The 24,504-nt window shown below is 38.5% G+C and overlaps 2 protein-coding genes across 4 annotated transcripts; one reads left to right on the forward strand and one right to left on the reverse strand.

Moving 5' to 3' along the window:
* Nucleotides 1–1,011: 1,011 nt before the first annotated feature.
* On the reverse strand, nucleotides 1,012–12,418 carry LOC135465777 (uncharacterized). Of its 2 annotated transcripts, none has more exons than XM_064743115.1 (8): nucleotides 12,238–12,418; nucleotides 10,982–11,891; nucleotides 10,087–10,284; nucleotides 8,980–9,306; nucleotides 7,169–7,280; nucleotides 5,823–6,046; nucleotides 4,635–4,761; nucleotides 1,012–2,772 (listed from the first exon to the last, which is right to left on the reverse strand). In XM_064743115.1, exons 2-8 carry the CDS (start codon nucleotides 11,723–11,725, stop codon nucleotides 2,633–2,635), a joined length of 1,872 nt encoding a protein of 623 aa, XP_064599185.1. In that variant the 5' UTR covers nucleotides 11,726–11,891; nucleotides 12,238–12,418; the 3' UTR covers nucleotides 1,012–2,632. The 2 variants fall into 2 exon arrangements, with proteins under 2 accessions (XP_064599185.1, XP_064599184.1); XM_064743114.1 differs by having other exon boundaries at nucleotides 10,982–11,955.
* A 41-nt stretch (nucleotides 12,419–12,459) lies between these two features.
* On the forward strand, nucleotides 12,460–24,190 carry LOC135465596 (acetyl-coenzyme A transporter 1-like). 2 transcript variants are annotated; one of them, XM_064742861.1, is made up of 9 exons: nucleotides 12,460–12,532; nucleotides 13,785–14,490; nucleotides 15,468–15,622; nucleotides 16,497–16,681; nucleotides 18,413–18,597; nucleotides 19,289–19,409; nucleotides 19,602–19,710; nucleotides 20,533–20,636; nucleotides 21,475–24,190. In XM_064742861.1, exons 2-9 carry the CDS (start codon nucleotides 13,889–13,891, stop codon nucleotides 21,634–21,636), a joined length of 1,623 nt encoding a protein of 540 aa, XP_064598931.1. In that variant the 5' UTR covers nucleotides 12,460–12,532; nucleotides 13,785–13,888; the 3' UTR covers nucleotides 21,637–24,190. The 2 variants fall into 2 exon arrangements, with proteins under 2 accessions (XP_064598931.1, XP_064598932.1); XM_064742862.1 differs by lacking the exon at nucleotides 12,460–12,532 and adding an exon at nucleotides 12,587–12,695.
* Nucleotides 24,191–24,504: the final 314 nt, after the last annotated feature.

The following is a 24,504-nucleotide window of genomic DNA, read 5'->3' on the forward strand; positions in this document are numbered from 1 at the left end:
TGCGGACACTCATTTATTCATCACGGTATGAGTCATGACCTGAGGCCACTGGCACTTGATAACTTAGAAATAAAACGTAGCTGGCCATACTCAAATCACCAAGATAATGCACAGCAGACGGGAGTTATCCACTGTTTGAGAATGAGGGTCCGCAGGCCTCCGAGACATGATGGCCACATGATACCGGTAATGGTAAATAATTCACCCTTAAACCTGACTGTCTGACCAGTTATATGTTAATTCGTTATGCCTTTGTCCTCGGAAAATGCGAGCTGTCAAATTTTGAAGAAAACAGACTTTCTGACAGCACAACCCAGCCCCCCTCCCACCTCCTGTTTCATTAGCGAAATTGGACCGTCTCAGCAACCACGACGAGGACGGCAACTGTGTATTGATTGTCAATTTGAGCACAATTCGCTCACCACTACTTTTAGAGTTAAAGTTTTTGGAGGGGTGTTAGAATCCTTGTTTCCGCATCACAATATTTTGGAAAACTGGTGAACAGTTGTCATTTTCATTATTATTGTTTCAGCTATCTTTTCAGACACCACCACCTCTTGTGTTACAACTTCCGGCCAAAAAAAAAAAAAAAAAAGAAATAATTGATCAGACACCAGAAATCCAGTGTGATTGTGCATATCCATAGAAACCTGAATTTATGGATTATTTAATACAACTGCACACAAATCAGATTTTCATTCGGCATCACAGATATAATGAATTCTGGATTAATTTAGGGTCTCTATTGTAGGTATCGCTAAATCCAACAACTGCAAATTTATCTTGGCCAGTAAGGGAGCATGTTGGCATCCAGTTCTCACTGTTTTGTCAAGAAGTTGGTCTAGCACCCGGCGATTGGTCGGTGGTATACACCCATAAACCCGATCGCTGTCATGTAATTAAGTGAAAAAGTCTAGAGTGGAGCCTTAAAGACCAATGAAATACTAAATAAATATAACTAAAATATATCCTTAACTAATATCAACAACAGTATAATACCAAGGTCTGCACAGTGGTGTTTTAATTGTACTTTGAACAGCTTATGCACAAAATATAACTGACTTGTGTAACTACTACACAACTTCTGACAAAAAATAACAAAGGCCAATAAAGAATGGAAAAAACAAAAGTTCAATTACCAGAGAAACATTTCCTGAAATGATCAGAAATAAATAAAATAAAAAGTGGAATACTGACAGACTGCCAGACAAAAACAGTGAAATGATGAAATGCAACATGTAGTCTGGTACCTAGGACAGAGTTTTACATAACGCAATCAAAACATCATGGACAAAATACATGCCTTTGTAGAAAAAATCTACACCGTTACTATGATAATCCACAGGTAGACGTATACCATTATCATGATGACACACAGGTACATCCCTTATACCATTACCATGACCATACACAGTACATCACCTATACCATTACCATGATGACACACAGGTACATCACCTATACCATCACCATGATGATACACAGGTATGTCACCTATATCACCGCCATGATGACACAGTTTTATCACCTATACCATCATCTACACCAATACTGTGATGACACACAGGTACATAACCAATACCATTGCCATGATGATACACAGGTACATCACCTATACCATTGCCATGATGACACACAGGTACATCATCTATACCATTACTGTGATGATACACAGGTATATCACCTATATCATTGCCATGATGACACACAGGTACATCATCTATACCATTACTGTGATGATACATAGGTACATCATCTATACCATTGCCATGATGACAAACAGGTACATCATCTATACCATTGCCATGATGACACACAAATACATCACCTATACCATTACCATGATGATACATAGGTACATCATCTATACCATTACCATGATGACACACAGGTACATCACCTATACCATCACCATGATGACACACAGGTATGTCACCTATACCACCGCCATGATGACACACAGTTTTATCACCTATACCATCATTTACACCAATACTGTGATGACACACAGGTACATAACCAATACCATTGCCATGATCATACACAGGTACATCACCTATACCATTGCCATGATGACACACAGGTACATCATCTATACCATTATCATGATAATACCAGTTACTATTCATACCAGAAAGTTCAAGGACCAGCAACAATTTTCACCAGAAAGTTTAAGGACCAGGAAATGTTCTCACCACAAAGTTCAAGAACCTGCAACCATTCTCACCAAAAAGGACCAGCAACTGTTCTCACCAGAAAGTTCAAGGACCAGCAACTATTCTCACCAAAACATTCAACAACCAGCAACTATTCTCACCAAAACGTTCAACAACCAGCAACTGTTCTCACCAGTTTCTCAACATCATCAGTTCTCAACATCATCACACACTGACAATCTAACTGTTACTGGTACATATAAAACCAAATCCTCTACTTTTAGTCCACACTAGGACAGCTGTTTAAGTAGATGGAACTTAAAATTCAGTGCTGGTGAGTTTTCAGGAACATTTAATGTAACATGTACGTCCGGATTCCATCCAATTCTGACCGCTTTTGATGATCGATGGCGCAACATGATGTCAACATTCTTCACCAGAGGCCATTAAATTATAACTTGTGGTCCTCCAGATATCTACCAGCGGTCATCAAAGTAGAACACATCCTCCACCAGGTATCTGATGACGTGTCGCTTCTCCTTAACGATGCGGTTCATCTCCCTCTGTACTTTGATGAGTTCCTGTTTCCTCAGAATTCTTGTCCCTCTTTGCCAAGCTATAAGACAAAATTACAAACATTTGATGTAAAAACTCACGTGTTAACACATTTACTGGCATTCACATGCATATGCAACGCATATTTACTTAGGTCTGCCAACAACATGCAGATGATCGTGGGTTTCCATCAGGCTCTGCCCGGTTTCTTCCCACTGTAATGCTGGTCGCCGTCGTATAAGTGATATATTCTTGAGTAAGGTGTAAAACACCAATCAAATAAATAAATAAATAAAGAGTGATCTAATCAAAGCACATGGGAGACATATTTATTTATTTTATTTGAATGCTGTTTAATGGCACACTGAAGAAGGATTCCGTAGATACAATAGCAGTCGGTTTTATGGGTTTAGGAAACCAGAATACTTGAGGTTAGTGACAAACTGTCGGCATTGGTGGAAAACACTGCACCACACGATCCTCGTCAACTGCTTATTGTCAGCAAGGCCACTCATAAGCAATTAGAGCGAAAGAATCTACAAAGTCCATGACCAAGATCTGGTTTGAACCTGTATCTCAAGTGTCCTAGTGACTGAAATGCTAATATGTATTTTAGTTTAGACCAAGGCATGTTCCATACTGTTTGTATAATAATGCATACAGTAAGTAGATGCACATCTATATTGTAAACAACGGTTATTAATATATGGCTTTCGAAATCAGATTCATTTATAAATTTATTTATTTATTTATTTACTTTTTGTTTTTTTTCTCATGGGGATTTATTGCCTTTCTCAAAAACTTTTTTGTCCCCATACAACATCCATCAGTTTAATGGGGGAAAGAAAGCCAGGGGCTTTATCACTCCATCCATCCTTCACCAGGTATACGTTTGCAGTCTTTACTTAAAGCTGCAGCCTGAGTGGTCAATTGACTGACCACCTGCTGTGTGACAAATGCTTCAATTTAATAAACGTATGAAAGCGCTGTGAAATCTGAAACCTGTTACCTCCAGACGAAATACATCGCTCCAAAGGCCGATATTCAAACTGACACCATTATCAATGACCTGTTTCACAATTTTCAGCCACAAATGTCCCAATCTGGGAATAATTTCCCAAAATATACATTTTTCAGGTATACACCCTTCTCTTTTACTGTTTGTACAATGGGGGTAAAGTATAATATGACAAGTCAAGGTTTGTGTGTTTGACTTTGGCTAACTTAAATATGCATTCACAACTTTTTATTCAGGGGGCTTGTATGTGACCTAAGTTAAGTACCATTTAACTCTAAAAAACACATAAAAATCAGGGCCCGGTTGTTCAGAACTGGTTTAAAACTTAATATCAGGTTTAACTTTAAGTCAAGCCTTCAAATTTGCACTTAGCCTTAAAAAACATGTGTAACATTGTGATATTGTCATAGTTTGCCAAGTGCATTTGTTTACATCACAGCACATGTGTATGTTTACATCACATGATCAGCTTCCCTATTTTAATATTCATGACTTTGCAGCATCACATGTAAGTAACATACTGCAGGACTGCTCAAGGTGATGAACCGAGGGAATAGAGTGACTGTCTGAAAGGAGACCTTTATTTACTTATACTTTCTTACATCAAAAGACAGTAACTTAAAAGTATTACAAACATTATATTAAATATAAACTAAAACTGCTGCTGATATACTTTGACTTTGGAGAACTGCATTGGCTGCTGAGTTTGGGTTATGATTAACATATAAAATGTGACTTTATATCAGTATTAGATAATACACTTTCAAACAGCGGGGCCCAGAGCTCCACAGTACAATATTTCCCAAGATATGTGCTCTTGCATTAAAGTTTCCAAACTGTGAGCCCACTGGCCCTTTCCCAAAATCTGTGGAATACTCCCCGAAATGCTATGTAAGATGACTCACCTTCGCCCTCGGAACAGGTGTGGAAGGCAGTCCAGCTACAGCCTGAGAAGACCTCCCGTGGCTCAGGTAGCTCGTTAGTCAGGTGCAACAGGTGAGCCAGGAACACGTAGGCATGACGATACACATCCTGTAGCCAAAATACATTACTGATTTCTTCACAGACACACTGATCAATCTGCCTTTTCTTGGCATCATGTCAGTAATTTTAAAAACAGTGAATTGGAACTCACTGTATTATTTCATGTCCCATTTTACTGATTCGATTGATGTTCAACAAATTATCAAGAATTTTTTTACTTACAGGAAGGGGTGAAGTTTTATGGGTGAGAAAATTAGACTGGGAGGTACCACTGACCGTTGGCAAGTTACTACGAAACTTTCACATGGGTGATGTCCATGTGTGTGTACCAACTTACACGACATATTGGTGGGGGAGACGTCCTACACTTTTGGACATTGTAAAAGTCTTGGATAAAAACATGAAAGTCTTGGACAAACATAATATCCCTGGTTCAACTCACACTTGGACAAAGGCAACCCAAGAAATACTGCATACGATGCAAAATTTCTCAAAAAACAGAGTATTTTTATTTAAAAGGATTTCATCCTAATTTCCAAACAAATCCCAAAATAAGTTTCTAAGATTAACAGAACTCTCAAAATAAGAAAAACTTTCCAACTTAATCAAGGGAGACATGTTTGGTCATTAACTGTGCCCCCCTCCTTTGGAGAGAAAACCTAGCATGAAGAAAAAAACATTACTTTCCACTGAAATTAAACTTTAACCACAAAATTTATTTACTTAGATGTCAGAATATTTCACTTAATATAGGGATGGAGGCCTCAAATAGGTGAGTTTCGAGTTTGAACTCTTTCACTGTTGAAGGTAGAAAAAGTCCAACTATCATATGAATTGTTAAACATGTTAAGCGCCCTATTTTTGTTCACATTCACAATAACATGGAAGTCTGAAAAAATTGTCATAAAAAGTAATTTAGATCGGAAGAATGATAGAGAAGATTTAGAATCTGAATGTTTGTGAACTTTCTAGAAAAGGATGAGACAGGTGATCAGTAAATTAATGTCAAAGAAGATTGCTTAACATTTTTCACCATTCACATGACAGCGTAGAACTGTTTTTAACTTTCATGACAGGAGAGTTCAAACTCGAAACTCAGCACCACACACCTGAAACCAGTTGGCTATGGTGACACAACGGGCCGTTGGCTGAAGAGGAAGACTCTGGTACTGCTGCTCGCTCGGGTGTCCCATCACCACAGCAACAAGGGCCAAGAACTCACTGTCTGACAGGTGAAGATTCCGTCCCCAGTTCAGAAGAAGAAAATATCTCAACAGGTAGCAGATGAATCCATTTTTCCTCCCATAACGATCAAAATAGTTCATCTGACGATCTGTAAATAAGACACAAAATTTTAATGTATTATTCAGATAAAATTGTGCTCAGCAAATTACCTTGGCTACACAGATTATCACAAAGGTCCCCCCCCCACCCCACCCCTACATACAGTACTGCAGCTCTCCAACATACAGTACTGTAACTCTCCTACATACAGTACTGCAGCTCTCCTACATACAGTACTGTAGCTCTCCTATTCCCTATACTACTAGTACTGTAACTCTCCTACATACAGTACTGTATCTCTCCTACATACAGTACTGTAGCTCTCCTACTTACATCCCCATGTACAGAGAGCTAAAGACTGACAGCTGGAGACATTGGCGTGTCCGGTACAATCTAAAAACAAAGCACTACGGCAGGTTTAAGTTGGAGAGCGGGGTACCTCGTATATGAAGCAGCAATATTGGCACCACCTGCAAACTGTGGCAGATAACAACACATACATGCTGAAAAGCTTGATCACTGACAGTTTTACTGAATGGTACGCCCTTACATTTTCTCCGTAATATTTACATGTAACCAAAGATTAATGGTTAAACCACCATAATACCCTCCCAATTTTGTTAGTTTCGCTGTAGGTATCAACATCAACATTTTAAGTAGGACAGCTAACAGTACTGTATCTAAGGGGTCCCCAATCACAAACCTGGGTACATCATTACCCAACATGCTTATTTTGGGAACCTGTATTTACTAGTGCTAAAAAGCCAAATATGAACTTATGTTCAGAGAATATAGATCAACGTTGTTTTACAGTGACAATTATCTGATCAGGTATAGGGGACTCACCACTGAATCTCAGAATGGATTACTTTTTTGGGGGGAGTTTTGAAGATATAATAGTAACAAACATCAACTCTACCCTAGTAGATAGTAGGTCAATGAGTTGTAAAAGTTGCTCCCTTCAATTCTTGTCCATTTGTAAAATGTTGTACATGAGCATGGTGGTAGTTGAAAAAAACTGTTCCCTTCAATTCTTGTTCTATTATTTAATACAGCATGGATATATAGCACTGTCTAATCCACTTCTCAACTATCTCAATACAATCTCCTGTGTTCTGCTCCATACAGGTTTGTTACACCTTGAGTCACAGTCAGCTAGACCTGTACTCACCAGGTTCCAGGTACGTCATGATCTGATGAAAGAACCTCAAATTCTGAAAGATTTTGTTGTGTTTGATGTAAGTGACAGAAGGGATGTGTAAGTTTCTAGGCACCGCATACACCTGCAGACAAACACAACGTGGGTTTTAGAAAAATATTTTGCCTCTTAGAAACAGAAAATGCTAATTATATTTTCACCCTATCAACAAAGAAGAGATTCAGAAATCCAGCAGCTTGCTTATTAGTTCTGCAGTCTAAGTTGACTGGATATCAATATTTGGTAATTTTTAAAAGAAAAAGATCATATATTATCTCAGAATTAAGAGGTCTACATACTAATAAGCATATTCATCTTGCACTGAAAGCTGTAAGATTTCTTGTAAACAGAATAGCTGACCCCAACAAAAAAGGTTATCCCTTTTTCACAGTACCTCGCCTTATTTCATAATGGTGAGCTAAAATCTCCCAGCCTCCTTATACATCAAATGCAAGAATCCTTAATATCTCTCATACTCTTAAACAATACATACATTTACATAACAAAGTAACAGGCGAATTCTGAGCCAGAACTCTTTTATTGATAAAGGTAGAAAAGGCCAACTATACCATGTAACCTCTCAAAAATTATAGGCAACTATTTTTGGTCATATTTACAATAACATGGGCATCTAAAAAAAGTCCACAAAAAATAATTTCAGTTGACGAATAATGTGAAAAGTTGAGGAGTTAAATGTTTGTGAACTTGAGAAGTTCCTAAAGGAAATAGGTGTCATTTGTTCCTCTGGAAAAGGGCAAAACAGGTGATCGGTAAATTAATGTCAACAAAGGTTGCCTAACATTTTTCAAATGATACAATAGGACTATTTGTATCTTTAACGACAAAAGAGTTCTAACTCGAAACTCCTCTATAGTAACAGCCAAGCATACTATTGCTGTGTAAAAATTTGTCATGTGATAACATGGCATGCTTCTATCTGTGACGGCAGGGTTTGCGTAACCCAGTCAAGGAAAACTATGTGTTATGCGAGGAGTCCTGTACTAATCTTATATGCACTTGATTTTGTGAACATCAAGTTTCACACTGAAACAGTTTCAGAAATTTGTAAAGTAAATCTGCAATAGCTACGATGTAGTTCACTAGTTTGTCAAACTCAAAATTAATACCCGCTATGTAATTAGGTCCGGTAACTGCTTGTAGATGAAAAGATTAGTAAGAGTTATCTCCCCTCAATATTATTTTTGTTTATCCACACGCTGATTACTGGTCATTATGACACATAAACAGTGCAACCAGAAATGACGTACATTATGCTAAATGGATCTGGATGAGGCAAACAATTATCGCCACCGTTTTAGCAATATCTAATTATTCATTTATCTGACTGGTTCCTTACACTACACTCAAGAATGTTTCACTTGTATGATTGGTTGAAAAAAAAATGGGTGCAAAAAACATTAAGATTATAAATGAAAAAGTGCAAGGAACAATCAAAAAATCTTCTGAAATATGGCTATTTGGAATTTGTTGAAATTATCTCTTATTGTGAAGGCAGATAATCGATGAATACTAAATTTCATTCAGAATCTAAATGGATTCTCATAGTACAGCTTACTGGAATCCACCGGAATCTTATCCAAATCTACTCCTTGAAGTGGAGGTCTTAACACACATAGAAGTAAACAGATTTGAGGGATGTCAGGTAAAGATGTGAAACAATGTATATTCAATTGTACCACAGAAAAACATGCCAATGAATGTGTTTTTTCCTCATGGAATTGAATTCTCATCCAAAGTGAAGGCCTGAATGACACTGAGCATACCGTGGCTTTGATAAGCCGTCCACGCGAGCTACCCCCATACTCCATCACCCGATCCTCATGATATGGTAACAGCATCCTGTATATAAAGGCCCGTAACTCTGACAGTGTGATCTCAGCACATGGACCTGAAGTGTCCTCAAGCAGACCTCGATGCCAGTAGAAGTTGTTGTGCATGGAAATGAAACTGGCAGGAAAGCTGCCCTGTTCTATGCCCTGGCTCAGGAGGTCAGTAGCTGGACCTTTGTGAACTGGCTGGTCAGCAGACTGGTTAAGGTTGTAGAACTGACGAGAATAGTTCACTGCACTCTGGAATTTCGCATCTCGCTTCTGGAGAACAAAGACAGTAACTCAGACTGTGGATAACAATGAAGTCCAAGAGTTTTATATAATGTGTCTTTCAACATGATTTTGGACATGTATCATGCAGGTTCCAGGATAATGAACCTGTCAGACTAGAGTCAGAATTAAGTCTTAACATATTCTGATATATGCTGATATTCATTGGGATTTATTACTGATTTATAGTGCTGCCTCACTGAATGCTCTGCAGGAGACACCAGGCATGACACTTTGTCCTGTTGTACTAAACACTGTGCCAACCAATGTTCCCAATCCAAACATACTGTACTTATAGATATAGGTGCCTCAGTAGACAGACACTCTCAACCCCAGCATATGCTTTCCAGGTTTGGGTTATGGCTCTGATATCCATTATTTTCCAGATACGACATTACAATAACAGAGTGATGTCCCTTTGTGATGTTGACACATAACAATACACTACACTACAGTTATAAGCATAAATATATTCACATGTCTATCAATCATATGTGTTGCCAGCAGCATGGTAGCATTTTCTCCTCTGTCTGACCCAGCCATTATCTACTGTATGGTGAATAGCATACAGGTGCATAATTGCTTACAACTTATTACAAAAGTTATGAACACTGATATGTCAAATCACCAGCAGTACATGGTTTTCCACTCTACTGTCCTGTCTGACCTAGCCAGTTAAATTCTTTAGTATTGTGAACTATGAATACAACTGATAATAGCTTGTACATGTATAACAACAATAAAGTCATCAACTGAAATATGTCAACCCACCATATGAGTTGCCAGTAGTGTATGGTTTTCCACTCTCCTGTACTGCTTGACCCAGCCAGCTATGTTCTCTATGTTGCGCCGTCCCTGAATGTCCAGCTTGTAGAGAAGTTCCTCCTTGCCTCGGGCATACATGAACTTCCCTGTGAAGTCATTTCCTCCCACAATGCTTAATTCAATAAGCTCAGAGTGGTCCTGAAACTGGAAAAGAATTTTAACATGTATTAGTAAAAATCATCCTTTCATCTGGATAATTTGCCAGGATAATTTAAGACAGTATAAATCTTATCTGTATTTATTTATTTATCTATTGTTTACTTATTTACCCATTTATTTATTTATTCAGTGCACTGTGATGACATCCCATGTGGTATTTAAGATAAATTGTCAGGTAAAGACTTCAGACAACAAATCTTCCCACTATTTTATATTTATTCACATGTATTTATTTATTCATTTAATCCGTCAGGTGTTGTGGTCTCCCATGTGCTTTGATTAGATCACCCTTTATTTATTTATTTATTTGATTGGTGTTTTACGCCGTACTCAAGAATATTTCACTTATATGACGGCGGCCAGCATTATGGTGGGAGAAAACCGGGTAGAGCCCAGGGGAAACCCACGACCATCTGCAGGTTGCTAGCAGGCCTTCCCACATACGACCGGAGAGGAAGCCAGCATGAGCTGGACTTGAACTCACAGCGACCGCACTGGTGAGAGGCTCCTGGGTAAATACGCTGCGCTAGCATGCTAACCAACTGAGTGATCACCTTTTAAACCTCAAGGCTAATCTAATTGCATCGGAAACAAAATCTGGAGAGCTGTATAAAACATAAAATCAAATATAAAAATTAATTATTTCCATGCCAAAAAAAAAAACTGTATATTGTATAATTACCCCCATCATTCTGACGAGTACGGACTCTGCAATTACACCCACTGTAAGCCGCAAAGGTTTCTCTGTAAACAGTGAAGCTTTTCCCAAACCCAGATCATTATTAAGGTCAAACAGATCATGGGGGATAAAACAGCTCCCGCGGAAAATGCAAAAGTCTGAGTCATTGCTCAGCACAGCAAAGGCTTTCTGTCTGCTAACCAGGGCTTTGGCGATGATCAGATCTGCTTCCCCTGAGACACACTGATGGACTTCACAGCCACAACGGCGTAGAGTCCTCATCAGCTGTGGCTCGAGGAGTACTGGACGTATGGAGCTAGAGTCTGGTAGGTCCTGCATAGATCTCATCCCCCGACAAACGTCCAGCAAGTCGCAGAGTCGGCCGATTTCCTGATCAAAGCGGTTGATCCATGTGTCCAGCTTTTCTTCCATTCCTGTAGGTGAACTGCCCTTGGCTCCATCCACATAAAACACCAGCCAGATCTGGAGTGACTCCAGGTCTCTCACCAGTTTGGATACAAACTCGTCCAGTGTGCCGTACTCTGCCCCGATGATTCGCAGGTACTCATTCTGTCGTACCTGACTCAAACTCTTCCAGAATTTCTGAACGATGAACTGCTGGAAACTGTAGTAGTCCACCAGGATTTCAATGCCAGCCCGATCCCTGGCCACTGTTACCAGATCAAATTCTTGAACGCAGTTACTACGCTGTTCAAGGCAATGTGACAGCAGGCCTTTCACACCCATCCTGTTTTGGCATATCAACTTCAGTTCTTCACATGATATTAATCTGATTAAAAATTAAGTTGTTCTTCAACACAGCTTGGCTAATCACATTGTCAGATTTCAAACTCCTCCATCAAACATGACATGGAATCCTGACACAATGGCTGGCCATCTCAAACATTGACATCTGTAAGTTGACAATTAATTACACGCACTTTGACATTTGGCTGCACTGAAGATCTAATTGAAATCTGTAAAGAAGCATTACTTGGACAAGATGAAAAGCATTTGCAGGTTTGTGACGTAGGCCAACATTGATGCCATACGTCAAACATTTTAGTTGCGTAACATTACTAACAAGAGAACAAATATGCTTTCCATGTAACTTTTAATTCATTTATTAATTCTACACCAGATCTGTTTCCAACTGGAACTACTTTAACCTATCCAACACGGCAAGAATATGTATCAGCCACGGTGCTGCAGCAGTACAACGTACAGACAGGTGTATTTGCCAATCATGGAGTCCTTACCATGTCACGGTCCTGAATCGAAGTTAATATTGCTTTAACACAGTGCGTGGATTATCGCTGCCCGTTTCATGGAAAACCTTTCATAACTTGCGCCGGGCTGTATTGGCGAGTGGGTACGTTGTGTTTTCCTTGTTCACCTTACCCCTCTGCTTCTTTTCCCCTCTGCACATGCTGTCTGTCATCAAAGATTTCGTCTGCATAAATAAACTCGCCTCCAAACATAGAAGAGTTCCAGTGTTTAAACGACACGTCTCCTTACAAACATACGGAAACTGTGGGCATCTAAGTACACCAGGTAAGCCACAATGTGAAAAGGAGTGGTTCTCATCTGTAAAAGTTAGGATGGACAGTGAATTTACCAATATAATTACCCCAAAACATCAGCATTTCCAAACAGTGAACGATACCAGCTGGACCCTGTTGAGCAACAACAACAGCCGTACCCCGTGTAATAACAGGTTGAAATATTTTGGTTCCGTTTGGGGAAAATCTTGGGATACTTTGCCCTAAACTTATGTTTAGTCTTTCAGCTGCCGTTAGTCTCTTAGACTCGTGTTAATGTATGGCCTCGAGACTAAGAAGATAGTTATATCGAGGTGTTGAAAACTGGTCACTGGTCAATCTGTTGGCCTAATAAATTAGACCGTGTATGCCAACGATACAAGGTCTAACAGAGGCCCATTCCCAAAACGCTGGGTATTTTCCTATTAACACTTAGAACCTCCATAACGTTTCCTACCAGGCATTTTCTCCATTAATGATCTTTAGTCGAGGGGATCGCACTGTTATTGGACCACAGTGGGCTCTGATTGTGATCAGGTCGTGAACAGCCATCAACATTGCAAAAGGTCTCCAGCAGAGAATGCATGGCAAATTAAGCATCGAGAAGGCAAGCATGGTTGCCTGTTCAAAATTTGCCGCTTTTCAACCTAATTATGAGTGATTTGAGCAGGACAAAAGAGAGACAATGATGGACTCAGTGTTGTGATGAATGTCAGAATTTTAAAATAGCATACTGAGTCTAGATGGACTACCAGTTTGCTACTAATGTCTCCTCGAAATTAAGCACTCTGCCCATAACCCTGAAGATATTCCAACAATTGGTGTTATACCTCAATGAGGACTTGATGGTCATGTGTTTCCCCCGGGCTCTGTCCGGTTTCCTCCCACCATAATGTTGGCCAGCGGTGTATAAGTAAAATATTCTTGAGTGAGGCTTAAAACACCAATCAAATAAATAAATCAGGGAGGACTTTTATCTTTTACCCTAATGATTCAGGAGTTACCAGTATTCTTCAACTTGCTACTTTTGTTTAAAGTTGTCCATTTAGGTGTATACTTTGACCATTTTGATTCTTGTAATTCTCTTTTGCAGGCTGAGAAATCATCTCACACCTTGCCTTCTACATGTACTATTCCAAAACATAAGGAAAGCCATGGTGATGGTTTTTGGTTACTAATGGTTCATGTAGTATTCATGGCCAGGTGCATTTGAAGCAACTAATAGTAACACTCAATTGACCTGTTTTGTATTTGATTTCTTTCAGACATTGCATATCTCTTGCTGAAGAAAGTGGATTACAGCTGGCTATGGTTTAACTGGTGTTCAGCTTTTGCTATTTCAAACCTCACTCGTGTCGTCTGAGGAATCATGGGAAAGGATGAGCGTGATGGCTCGTCTCGTCAGCGGAAGACTACCAGACTAGTAGAAACAGCAGAATTTATTACCGATAGCACTTTCTCTCAAATCACATTGGATGCTGGTGACAGTGGAAGTTGGCAAAAGAAAAGCAAGTCCAAACATACAGAAGGTATTGAGGAGAAAATGGATCTAACTGGAGACAGAACCAGTGTTGCTCTCCTGATGTTCCTCTATATTTTACAGGGTATTCCCCTTGGCTTAGCAGGAAGCATTCCAATGGTCCTGCAGAGTCGGAGAATCAGTTACAAAGAGCAGGCCCTTTTCAGTTTTGTTTACTGGCCATTCAGCATCAAGCTGTTGTGGGCACCAATAGTGGATGCGGTGTATGTGGAACGATTTGGCCGCAGGAAGTCCTGGCTTGTTCCCACGCAGTACCTGATAGGGCTCTTCATGATTGTGCTCTCAGGTTACATTCCCATGTTGCTTGGAGAAACGGACCAAAATGCCAAGGTGGATATCCTGACGTTGACCATAGTTTTTTTTATGCTGAACTTCCTGGCTGCTACTCAGGATATTGCCGTGGACGGATGGGCCTTAACCATGCTCTCAAGGTTAGTATAAATCCTTCTGAACAAGTTACAGCTTAAATAAGGCATCTCTCATGTTTCCAAAAGAATCTTATTTCCTCAGTAGCTGTTAACATTTTAAAGAAAAGACAACACTAGACCAAATATATATGTATTCATAAAGTGGATTGAAAAGCAGAACATTTTGTTTTTGTCATGTAGCGCAAAACCGAGATATCACAGTTCAAGGTAAGTAAAGTGGCAAAACACTTTGAGACAGTTGAAAGCGCTGCCATGTTATCAATTTTAACCAATCAGACATAAGTTATCTCTATAACCCGAGGACGCAGCTATTTCCACTTACATCACCTGAACCCTGTTTTGCTTTTTAACTATATGACTGTGTGGTACAGGTGACACAACATCGTGCTTCTGATTAAAAGTTGGTTTATAGAGTTACCAAGCATCTGTGGCCGTTTGGATCTGTTTCCACCCATCATGCTCATCTTCCAAAGTAAACTGCAGTTGATACAGTTCATACAGTATTCATATAGTTGTCTTTTCTTTTAATGTATATAGTGTCCCCGATAGCACAGTTAGTAGAGCATCTGCTTCGGGAATGATAGAGCCAGGATCAATCCTGGGTCAAGTCATACCTACGTAAGACCTGGTTGACCGGTATTAGTATATTGGCGGCTTATTTGCCTCCGTAAGACGTTTCAGTGAAGCAGCACTAGATGAAATAGCTGTGGAAATCTGTCCTGCAACAAGGAGGCACATTACATGCAATGGGGAAGGTCTGCCAGCAACCTGCAGTAGATCATGGGTTTCCCCCAGGCTCTGGCATTGTCCTTTCACAATAATGCTGGCCGCCGTCGTAAAAGTGAAACGTTCTTGAGTACACGAAGAATACCAATCAGAATAAGAAATCGAAATAAAAACTGATAGAATAAAGCAACCAATTTTTTGATATACATGTATACAAGCAGCTATCATAAATATGCTTCCGTTTTCTGATGCAGGCGCAATATTGGCTGGGCCTCTACATGTAACACTGTGGGACAGACAGCTGGCTACTTTCTGGGTAATGTCCTCTTCTTGGCCTTGGAGTCGGCAGATTTCTGTAACAAATACCTCCGTTCTGTCCCAGAGAAAGAAGGGCTTGTCACTTTGGCAGGTATGGTCTTCATTATGGTGAACTTCCACTTTGCCATTTTATTTGTTGCACTTCCAGGTGTAAAGCTGTTGTTCACTTCCTAGTCAAGACTTTACATTTGATGGGAATCTGATTCTAAACACACACAAAACTGGAATTCAATCAGATACACATAAACAAATCACTTTCAGACTCATATTTTTATAACAATAGCATATATATACATATATATATATATATATATATATATATATATATATATATATATATATATATATATATATATATACATTATTTCATGTCATTAAAGTTCTAATCATTCTACTCCCAAAACACACTTTTTATTTTCATAAGAAGTTCACTGAGAGCAACTGCTTTGTGATTCAAGATTTGGACTAGAATCTTGGACTAGATTTCTCCCCACAAATTGAATCAAAGGGAATACATTAAGATTTTTGAAGAAAATAAAGGCCTGTTAGGAATGTTCAGAAGTTTTTCTTCATGTTCACGATGACATAAAAAACAGATTGACAGAGGCATTACTTATGGATGACAATTCCTGGATTTAATGTGTTGGTGACGTTTCGATGTAGGTTCTTACATCGTTATCAAACTATATGATAACGATATGGTTTGATTACGATGTAAGAACCTACATCAAAACGTCACCAACACATTAAATCCAGGAATTGTCATCCATAAGTAATGCCTCTGTCAATCTATACCATCCCAATTCCTAAATGCCTATGAAAGAAGACATGAAAAACAGTTAAGGAGAGTTACTTTTACTGATAAAGCGACAGGAAAAAAATCATTACATGTTTAATTCTTGAATATGGCATAAATCATTAATCTTGTATGGAAGAAAAAAATTCAGCTAATCCCACTGTTTCAGGTTTCTTGTATTTCTGGGGTGTCGTGTTCTTTGTCACGACCACCTTGGTGTGTTTCCTGAAGCGTGAGAAACGTGACCCAGAAGTCGACCCAGAGGCGGGGATTGTCAGCACCTATTATCAGCTGTGGGACGTGGTGCGACTCCCAGCAGTCATGTCCTACGCATTCATCATCCTCACAGCTAAGGTACCATGGAGAAGTCCTCCTCATTAGCATTGCAGCTTGAAATTAGACATCAGGGATTCACACATGTCCATTTTAGACCCTGTTATTCAGTGGTAAAATTCAATTAAAAACTGAAAATTGGGGTAAAAAAAAAATCAGTTTTGTGTTTTTCTGGTACAAATACTTGGATAAGAACTGAATTGTATTCCAAAATATATGTGTAGCGATGAGTGGTCAACTTCAAGCAGCATCGTAAGCATTCATGACAAACCCTAGTGGTCATGAGTGTGTTGGCTGTAATTTTATTAAAACTGGGCTTTAACTATGTTGAAACTATGGTGATAAGGTTTAGTGGGTGTAAAACAAAGTGGGAATCTTCGGTATTAGATCAATCTTCGGTATGCCAGGAAAGCAAGGAAAAAGAAAGTAGACACATACTCGCTTTGGTACACACTATCCCATTGTCTGTGAGTCTCCTGTTGACCAGTGAGTGAACATTTAACAAATTATGAACTGTATACAACAACGCAATGGGCGTTTGACAAGTAGGCAATGTTAGGGGTTTCTGACCAGCTACAGAGGACGATTAAACCGAAAACATTCCAAAACTAGTTGTGTTGCTTGACTGCATTAATGATTGGCTCCGATATTTTATTGAATTTATATATTTTATGTTGAACTGCTCAAAAGGTGACAAGTCACTTTGCCAGTTGATTAGAAGTACTCAGTCAACAGTCAAAGGCCAGTGGGAAAACAAGGTCTCTTTGAATACTGCTCGCAGTAGGTGCGAATGTCATCTTCTTATATAGTGATAATCCATCCCCCGTTGTTTTAATCTCTGATCCAGATTACAAGGATTATTGACACCGCAGGAAACGAAAGAGGATTATAGCCACTCTTGATAATACCTGTATGACTAGCTTGAGTATTTTCAGCCATATTATTACTCGGAATGTTGGAGACATTTTTTTTGTCAGTATTTCTTTGATTAAATACGTGAGAATTAATTCCCACGAACCCATCTTTAAATTAAATCGGCGAAAAATTCCAGCGGATAATAAATGTTTCACAGAATATACTTCTGATCAGAATAAGCCGTGGTTGTAGGCCTAGGCCAAGGCCCTACATATGTTTATTTTGTATGTAATATTTGTTAGTTCCTATCTTTCTTCTAATATTTATAACAACCAACAACTTAACATGCATGGTTTATAACTCTTTCATTATATATCTCTGACCAGGATAAGCCTTATCTCTGTATTTTGCACATGTTAGCTTTTAATATTATGTTTGTTAGTTCCTTTTGTTTTCTTTAATACAACAACCAACAACTGAACATACATCTCCATGGTTTATAACTGTTTTAGTGTGCAATGGATATCTCAGATGAGGACAGTATACTTGTAAAAGTATCAGAATAAGGAAAATTAATTTATGTATCAACTATAAAACAATGAACCTCAAATGAAATTAAACTTTCTCTCTCTCAACTCAAGTTTGAGTTTCCGGTTGTAAAAATTCGGGAAAATTTTTCACCATGAGAATTCAGCACATTAGAAAAGTCTGACCCAATTTAGAAACGTTATTTAAAAACGTGTAATATTGTTTTTTATGTGTGAAAAACTTCATATCATTTAATGAAGTATTTCATGTCACATACCAGCATATTGATAGACCCATATATGTAGTCTTTTTTAAGATGTCCAGAAGTCAGTCAGACTAGCTATCCAATGTAATTATATTATGTTGCAGATCGGCTTTGCAGCAGCTGATTCCCTGACAAGTTTGAAGTTGATCGAGGCTGGCCTGCCGAAAGAGAGACTGGCCCTGTTTGCTGTTCCCATGGTGCCTGTTCAAATCGCCCTGCCCTTAATCATCAGTAAATTCACCACAGGTCCGCGACCAATGAATGTTTGGCTGGGAGCCTTCCCTGTCAGGTACGATTGATATATTTTTTAAACAATATTTTATTCAAATAAATGAACAGAATTGACAAAGAGGCAGAGCCTATATACATGTCTTTGCACATACTGTACATGTAGGTACAAGTGAATGCTGTTGTGTCGGTGTCATTTATATATGGTTGGGTGTCTTTGCTTCTTTTCCACATGTACCTCTGAAATTTACAACCATAGCCCAATAAGACAGCAAAATGAAATTCATTTTTGTATCCAGTGCATTTTTTGTTTTTTTTTTTTGTTTTTTGGCCAAAAGCAAGGGATATTAACAAGGGGTGTGTCAGCCTGTCACCATTTTGGTTTCCTTGCAACAACGCCACAAAATGTGATTCAATTTTGATCAAATGCGGTGTACATGTTCACTTTGTGGAGCCTTAGATCAACTTTGAAACCCGCCAGATCTATAAATAAGTGTTGCATATTGGACAGTTTTCTTGATTCTGATTGGTCAGTGGTTTCCATGCAACATTAGCTTCATATTTTTCGATTTTAGTGAAATTATCTGTGCAGACTGACTTTGTGATTTTTTTAATACATCAAGCTCGAAAACCAACTTCATGAATGTATAACTTTTAAACTTTGGCATGGGGTAACCTGTCTGAATTAGCCTGTTCAAATGTTAGTCTGACCTGCAAGTTAACATAATGGCTTGTGTCCTGGTTTGTTTCAGACTCTTCCTGGGCCTGCTCTACCTATTTGACGTGTGGTGGACATACGTCGTGCAGACAGCTCCCGGGGAGTTTCCGTGGTATTACTACGCCTTTGTGCTCTTCAGTTACGGACTACATCAGGTACGGGACAGTTCACATAGCACTGCTGAGTAATGATAAATCTTGAAAATGGTGCCAATCAAATATATTTGTGATATAGGAAACAAGTGTCTGATTTGTCAGTAAAATTCATGAATGTCCAGAGAATCATTAATGATACCAGAAAAAAACGTGGTAGCACTTATTCAAATTGTCTCCCCTGTTTTCCTGTAGGTGGCAGTGTACTGCATGTTTGTGGCTCAGATGGCGTTCCACGCCAAAGTCAGTGACCCTGCTATAGGAGGAACATACATGACACTTCTGAATACTATGGCCAACTTGGGTATGTACTTTGTGTAATATGTCACCCAGAAATTGTACCTCTTTACATACATGCAGACAGACATTTCTCCACTGTTCTTTGGACCTTGGTCATTTGACAGGAGGTATAGGGTCTTTCAACAAAAAGTCCAATGTGTTTTAAGTTTATTGGAGATCACTTACCTTCCATACATTTGACATACACATCAACCTGGCTCTGCAGGTACAAAGCTCTGCGTGGGAAAGTTTGTCAGTTACGTTCCTGAGGCCACTGCTTTACTCCGAGAACCCCATTTATGTGGAATTCCACCCAAAAACTGCTGTGGCAAAAGTGAAATATTCACATCAGCAAATTCTGGCATATGTACTTATATTTACATACTTTTAGTGTTATGTGTCTGATTATCTATATGTAACTGTCCTATTTTATTTCAACGTGGGAAATTTTGCCAGCAACCTGATGTTGACTGGTCATGGGTTTCACCCCAGCTCTGCCCGCTTTCTTCCCACCATAATTCTGGGCACTGTCGTATAAGGGAACTATTCTTGACATGATTGAGTACACTGTAAAACATCAATAAACAAATAAATAAATAAATAAGTAAATCTCAAAGAGACATGTTCATACCACAAGAGATTTTCAGAATTGTGAATAGTGGCAGTTCATAATGTAAAGTTTTGTGGTACAAAGAAATTTTTTTTCCTATAGTGAAAATCAACATCAAAATGAATGTGGACATGAAAACCACAAAAAATGTGAAGAGAATAATATTTTCTCATCTAATTCTCAGAACATTTTGTTTTGTTCCTAAGACACAATTGGTTGTATTTTGTTATCCTGCAGGTGGGAACTGGCCAGGTACGTTAGCTTTGTGGATGGTGGATGGATTGACCACAAAGACCTGTGTTGGTGGAGCAGGGGATTGTGCCACATCCAGTGATGTGAAGGTCAGTTGTAGCACCAGTGTCACACTCTGTGGAATACATTGTCAAGGTGTACACAGTACTGAGTCTCCAGCTTCTTTACTTCTCTTTTCTGTCTGGGGTACTGTTAAAGTATCATTATTTGTTACAGTGCCTTCGATCTTTTGTTGAATTCACACGGGCTGTCATACACTTATTGCCTGTCACACTGCCTATCATGCCACTTCAGTCTTGTCACAGTATGTTTCACACTACTTGTGCCCCACGGGGCTCCGTGGCCATTGGGGTTAGCATGCCAGCGAGGCATAAAACAGCAATCAAACAAACAAATCAATAAATAACTTGTGCCTCACTAATTGTCAAACTGCTGTGTTACACTGCTTGTATTATGTCACACTGCCTGTCATATTTCTTATCATACTGCCTGTGCTGCACTGATTATCACACTGATTATCACACAGCTTGTGCTACACTGATTATCACACAGCTTGTGCTGAACTGATTATCACACAGCTTGTGCTGCACTGATTATCACACTGCTTGTGCTGCATTGATTATCACACTGCTTGTGCTGCACAGATTTTCAGACTGCTTGTCACAGTGTGGTTGACCAAGAATATTTGCATATGACTTTTGTACTGTGTTATTGTCAGTAAAATGCATGTGCTGTGTTTAGACACATCTGGACCTCTACTGCAAATGTGACCTCAAACCATTTATTCATTGTGCTTGAAGTGTAAGTTTTGCAGACAAGGTGCTTCACACATGGTTTGGAAGTTAAGCCTTGTTTTTTTATTGTACTTTCATACAGTTAGCCTGTTCCTACATTTCATCTGTTTTGTTTTGTTCACATTTGTTTCAGCTGTGTGAAGATGCTGGAGGGAAGTGTACGATAACTGTAGATGGTTTTTACATCGAATCTGTCATCTGCATCATTCTGGGTCTCCTCTGGTTCATGTGGCGTAAGAGGCGTATCCAGGAGCTGGACAGTCTAGAAGAAAAACACTGGAAGTGCGCCAGATGACGTCGTGTCGGTTTTAGTCAGCTCGTCTAGTACCACATCCAGAAACAACATCGGAAATCATAATCTGCCTTCTGTTATTGTTTTGTCTTCTTTTTTTTCAAAGAGCAAAATATTTTCAAAAAAAGGTTCTAGGGTCATTGCCTGAGAAGCAGAAAATCAAATTTCCATGGCTTAAGTGTTTGTGTTAGTACACTGTGTATTTACATGCACGTATGTACAGTGTATGTTGTCCTCTAAAATTTGGGACACCTGGTCTGCTCATTTTAACCAATATATATGTAATTCTAGCAGGAGTTTCTTTTTTCTCACATGGAGATATAAAGCCTGGTGTGTCACTTCCTTCATACCAAGGCTTTCTGATTGGCTAATATTATCATGGTCAGAGAACCTGTCACCCTCTTAATTTTTGTGTGTGTGGTGTTTAATGAACTTCAGAACAATATGGAACACTTCGGAAAAGTCAGAAAATGTTATATAAGGTATTGTTGAAAGGTGGATACATTGACTTTCTTTAGAAGTAATTCTAATAATGTCTAATAATTGCTATATTTTTCTTTAACATAACAGTGTGTCGCTGACTGTAGAAAGAAAGCAACTGTAATTCTTCAACCTTTTCGCATGTTTGCAAGGTTTTTATTTAAGCATATTCTAAGGCTTTATTCTGGGTAGGCTGATAAAATTATACTTTTTCTGATGCACTGAAATTGGCCAGTCCAACCAATGTAGTTTTGTCTCCAAAATCTGATTACAAATGTGCATTAATCGACTGAAAGTTGTGCTTTCATATGTGACAAGGTTGGGATTGAGGGGTAACTTAGTTAAGGTAATTAATATTGTGAAGATTTTTGTGTTTAATAGGACATTTGTACATGGAAATCATTAAATCTCTCTTCTGTGAAATATGAATGTTGATTTTATTATCATTCTTATGTGAAGCATTTAACAACGTGGTGAAATAGTTTTGTATCCAAAATCGACGACATAAATATTTTCTGTTTATCTGCACAATTATGTGCTGTTCTCTGTAGCCTTAGATCAAGTTCATACTACTCATGCGCCACTATAAAGCGGGTTGAAATAAGATGTTACTTGTGGTTGCCAGTAAGTAATGTTGGCTTTAAATTCTGAAACATTTCACATGTTTGTTTGCTGGCACAAAGTTGTATATACAGTTCCCAAACTGAGTTTGGTATTTAAAATGTGTGCACAGCATATGATCCTCACCTCTACTTCCAATGCACTTAAAAAATTAATGTTTTAACGTCAACAGAAAGCCTGTTGTCTGAGTGATGCTCGAGTGATGCTGCTATTTTACGATAATCTTCTGTCCTATTCAAGATAATATCCTTTTAGTCTGTTAGAATCTTTAAGTTCAATTAATAGAATATCTGTGTTATATTATAATAAACAATCATATGCATTAGCAGAATACATTCTAGTATCACCCATAGTATTCATTTCATAAAAAACTTTTATATAAACTTATTGAATTAAACTACAGCTGTGTAAATTTATGTTAATGTGTAATTTCTGACATTTCAGAGAAAATTTGAGGCTGGGCATGTTTGTGTAGTCTTCATCAGATCATAGCAGAGGGCTGTTAAAGGCTCAAAGTATAAATATAAACTACGATGGGTTAAATTGATTTGTATTTATACATGTATTTAATATTTGTTATATACACGTAAATGGGTATAGATTAATCTTTTAAATTATTTACATGTTACATAACTGGCTGTGGCATAGCTATGGGACTCAATATGTGTGGACGTCAGAGGAAAATTGTGACATGAATTTTGAAACAGAAATTTATAATTTATGTTCATTGGAATATGTCTGTTCACATGTGCATTTAAACTGTCGGGTTCCTCTGTCACATTTGTTAAAGGTGTGCCATGTTATCTATATAGGGTAGATATCTTTAGGATCAAAAGACCCTCCAGCTACATATAAGCTGTCATAATTTTATTAAAGTGTGTGGTAATGGTCCAATTTATTACATTCATTATGGCATTCATTGTTGTCTTCGCAAGAAAAGTGGCTCGGGACAATTGTTGGCACAAAATGGATGGGGTATATTTTTGTAGTATTGTGTAGTAACTCCTGACCCCAGTGTATTTTACGCTAATTTCACATATACCATATTAAAAAGTCTTCTCAGCGTTTTTGTTTCCAGATAATGTGCCTGTCAATATCATGTTTATTTGAACTCATGGATTACAATAGAACTTAAATCATTCTTGACGTGTGCTTACCAGGGCCGCAGTTTTAGGCGCAGCAGAAATACTGAGCGCTGCATGCGGAATACCGCATTAATTTTGAGATCGAACTCATTTTCCGCACTCTCTCTCTCGACAATGAAATCAGATAATAGTTAAGAAGAATATGCCGGAGACTGGTTTCGGTTAATTTAAGCAATTCAAACTGAACACTCCCTCCCCTTCTGTATCTCTATAACCGATTTATACACTTTCCGAAAGTGTCACCATTTCGGCACGAACTACGAAAGTATGCATGCACGAAAGTTAGACTGCATTATAATGTATACATGTCTATGAATGTAGAAGGCCGCTCGGTAAAGTTCGTGAGTACGGTCTAAAACATCAATCAAAAAAAAAAAAAAAAACCATGTATAGAAATTATACAGCCAAACCAGTGAGAAAATTTTCCCGTGTGTGTATTCTCTTTAACTTAAAGTTTGTATGGCGATAATACTTAATGTTATACTTTGAACACACCACGTTGTTATCATAGAATTTATAAAGACGTATGTATGTCATCTCAGCTTTTAGATGTCTCTCAAACGAGATCTTTAAACCTTGTATATAGATATATATTTGTCTTCACGCTTGAAGAAACTAAGAAAAG

This window comes from Liolophura sinensis, chromosome 5 (genome assembly GCF_032854445.1).
Source record: "Liolophura sinensis isolate JHLJ2023 chromosome 5, CUHK_Ljap_v2, whole genome shotgun sequence".
NCBI classification, from domain to species: Eukaryota; Metazoa; Mollusca; class Polyplacophora; order Chitonida; family Chitonidae; genus Liolophura; species Liolophura sinensis.

Coding starts and splice junctions, on each gene's coding strand:
- LOC135465596 (XM_064742861.1), top strand. CDS start 13,889: ATGGGAAAGGATGAGCGTGATGGCTCGTCTCGTCAGCGGAAGACTACC. Junction 19,410..19,601: donor TCAGTTACGGACTACATCAG/GTACGGGACAGT, acceptor GTTTTCCTGTAG/GTGGCAGTGTACTGCATGTT. Junction 20,637..21,474: donor CCACATCCAGTGATGTGAAG/GTCAGTTGTAGC, acceptor CATTTGTTTCAG/CTGTGTGAAGATGCTGGAGG.
- LOC135465777 (XM_064743115.1), bottom strand. CDS start 11,725: ATGGGTGTGAAAGGCCTGCTGTCACATTGCCTTGAACAGCGTAGTAAC. Junction 10,285..10,981: donor TACTCGTCAGAATGATGGGG/GTAATTATACAA, acceptor ATTCTTTTCCAG/TTTCAGGACCACTCTGAGCT. Junction 9,307..10,086: donor CACTACTGGCAACTCATATG/GTGGGTTGACAT, acceptor TTTGTTCTCCAG/AAGCGAGATGCGAAATTCCA.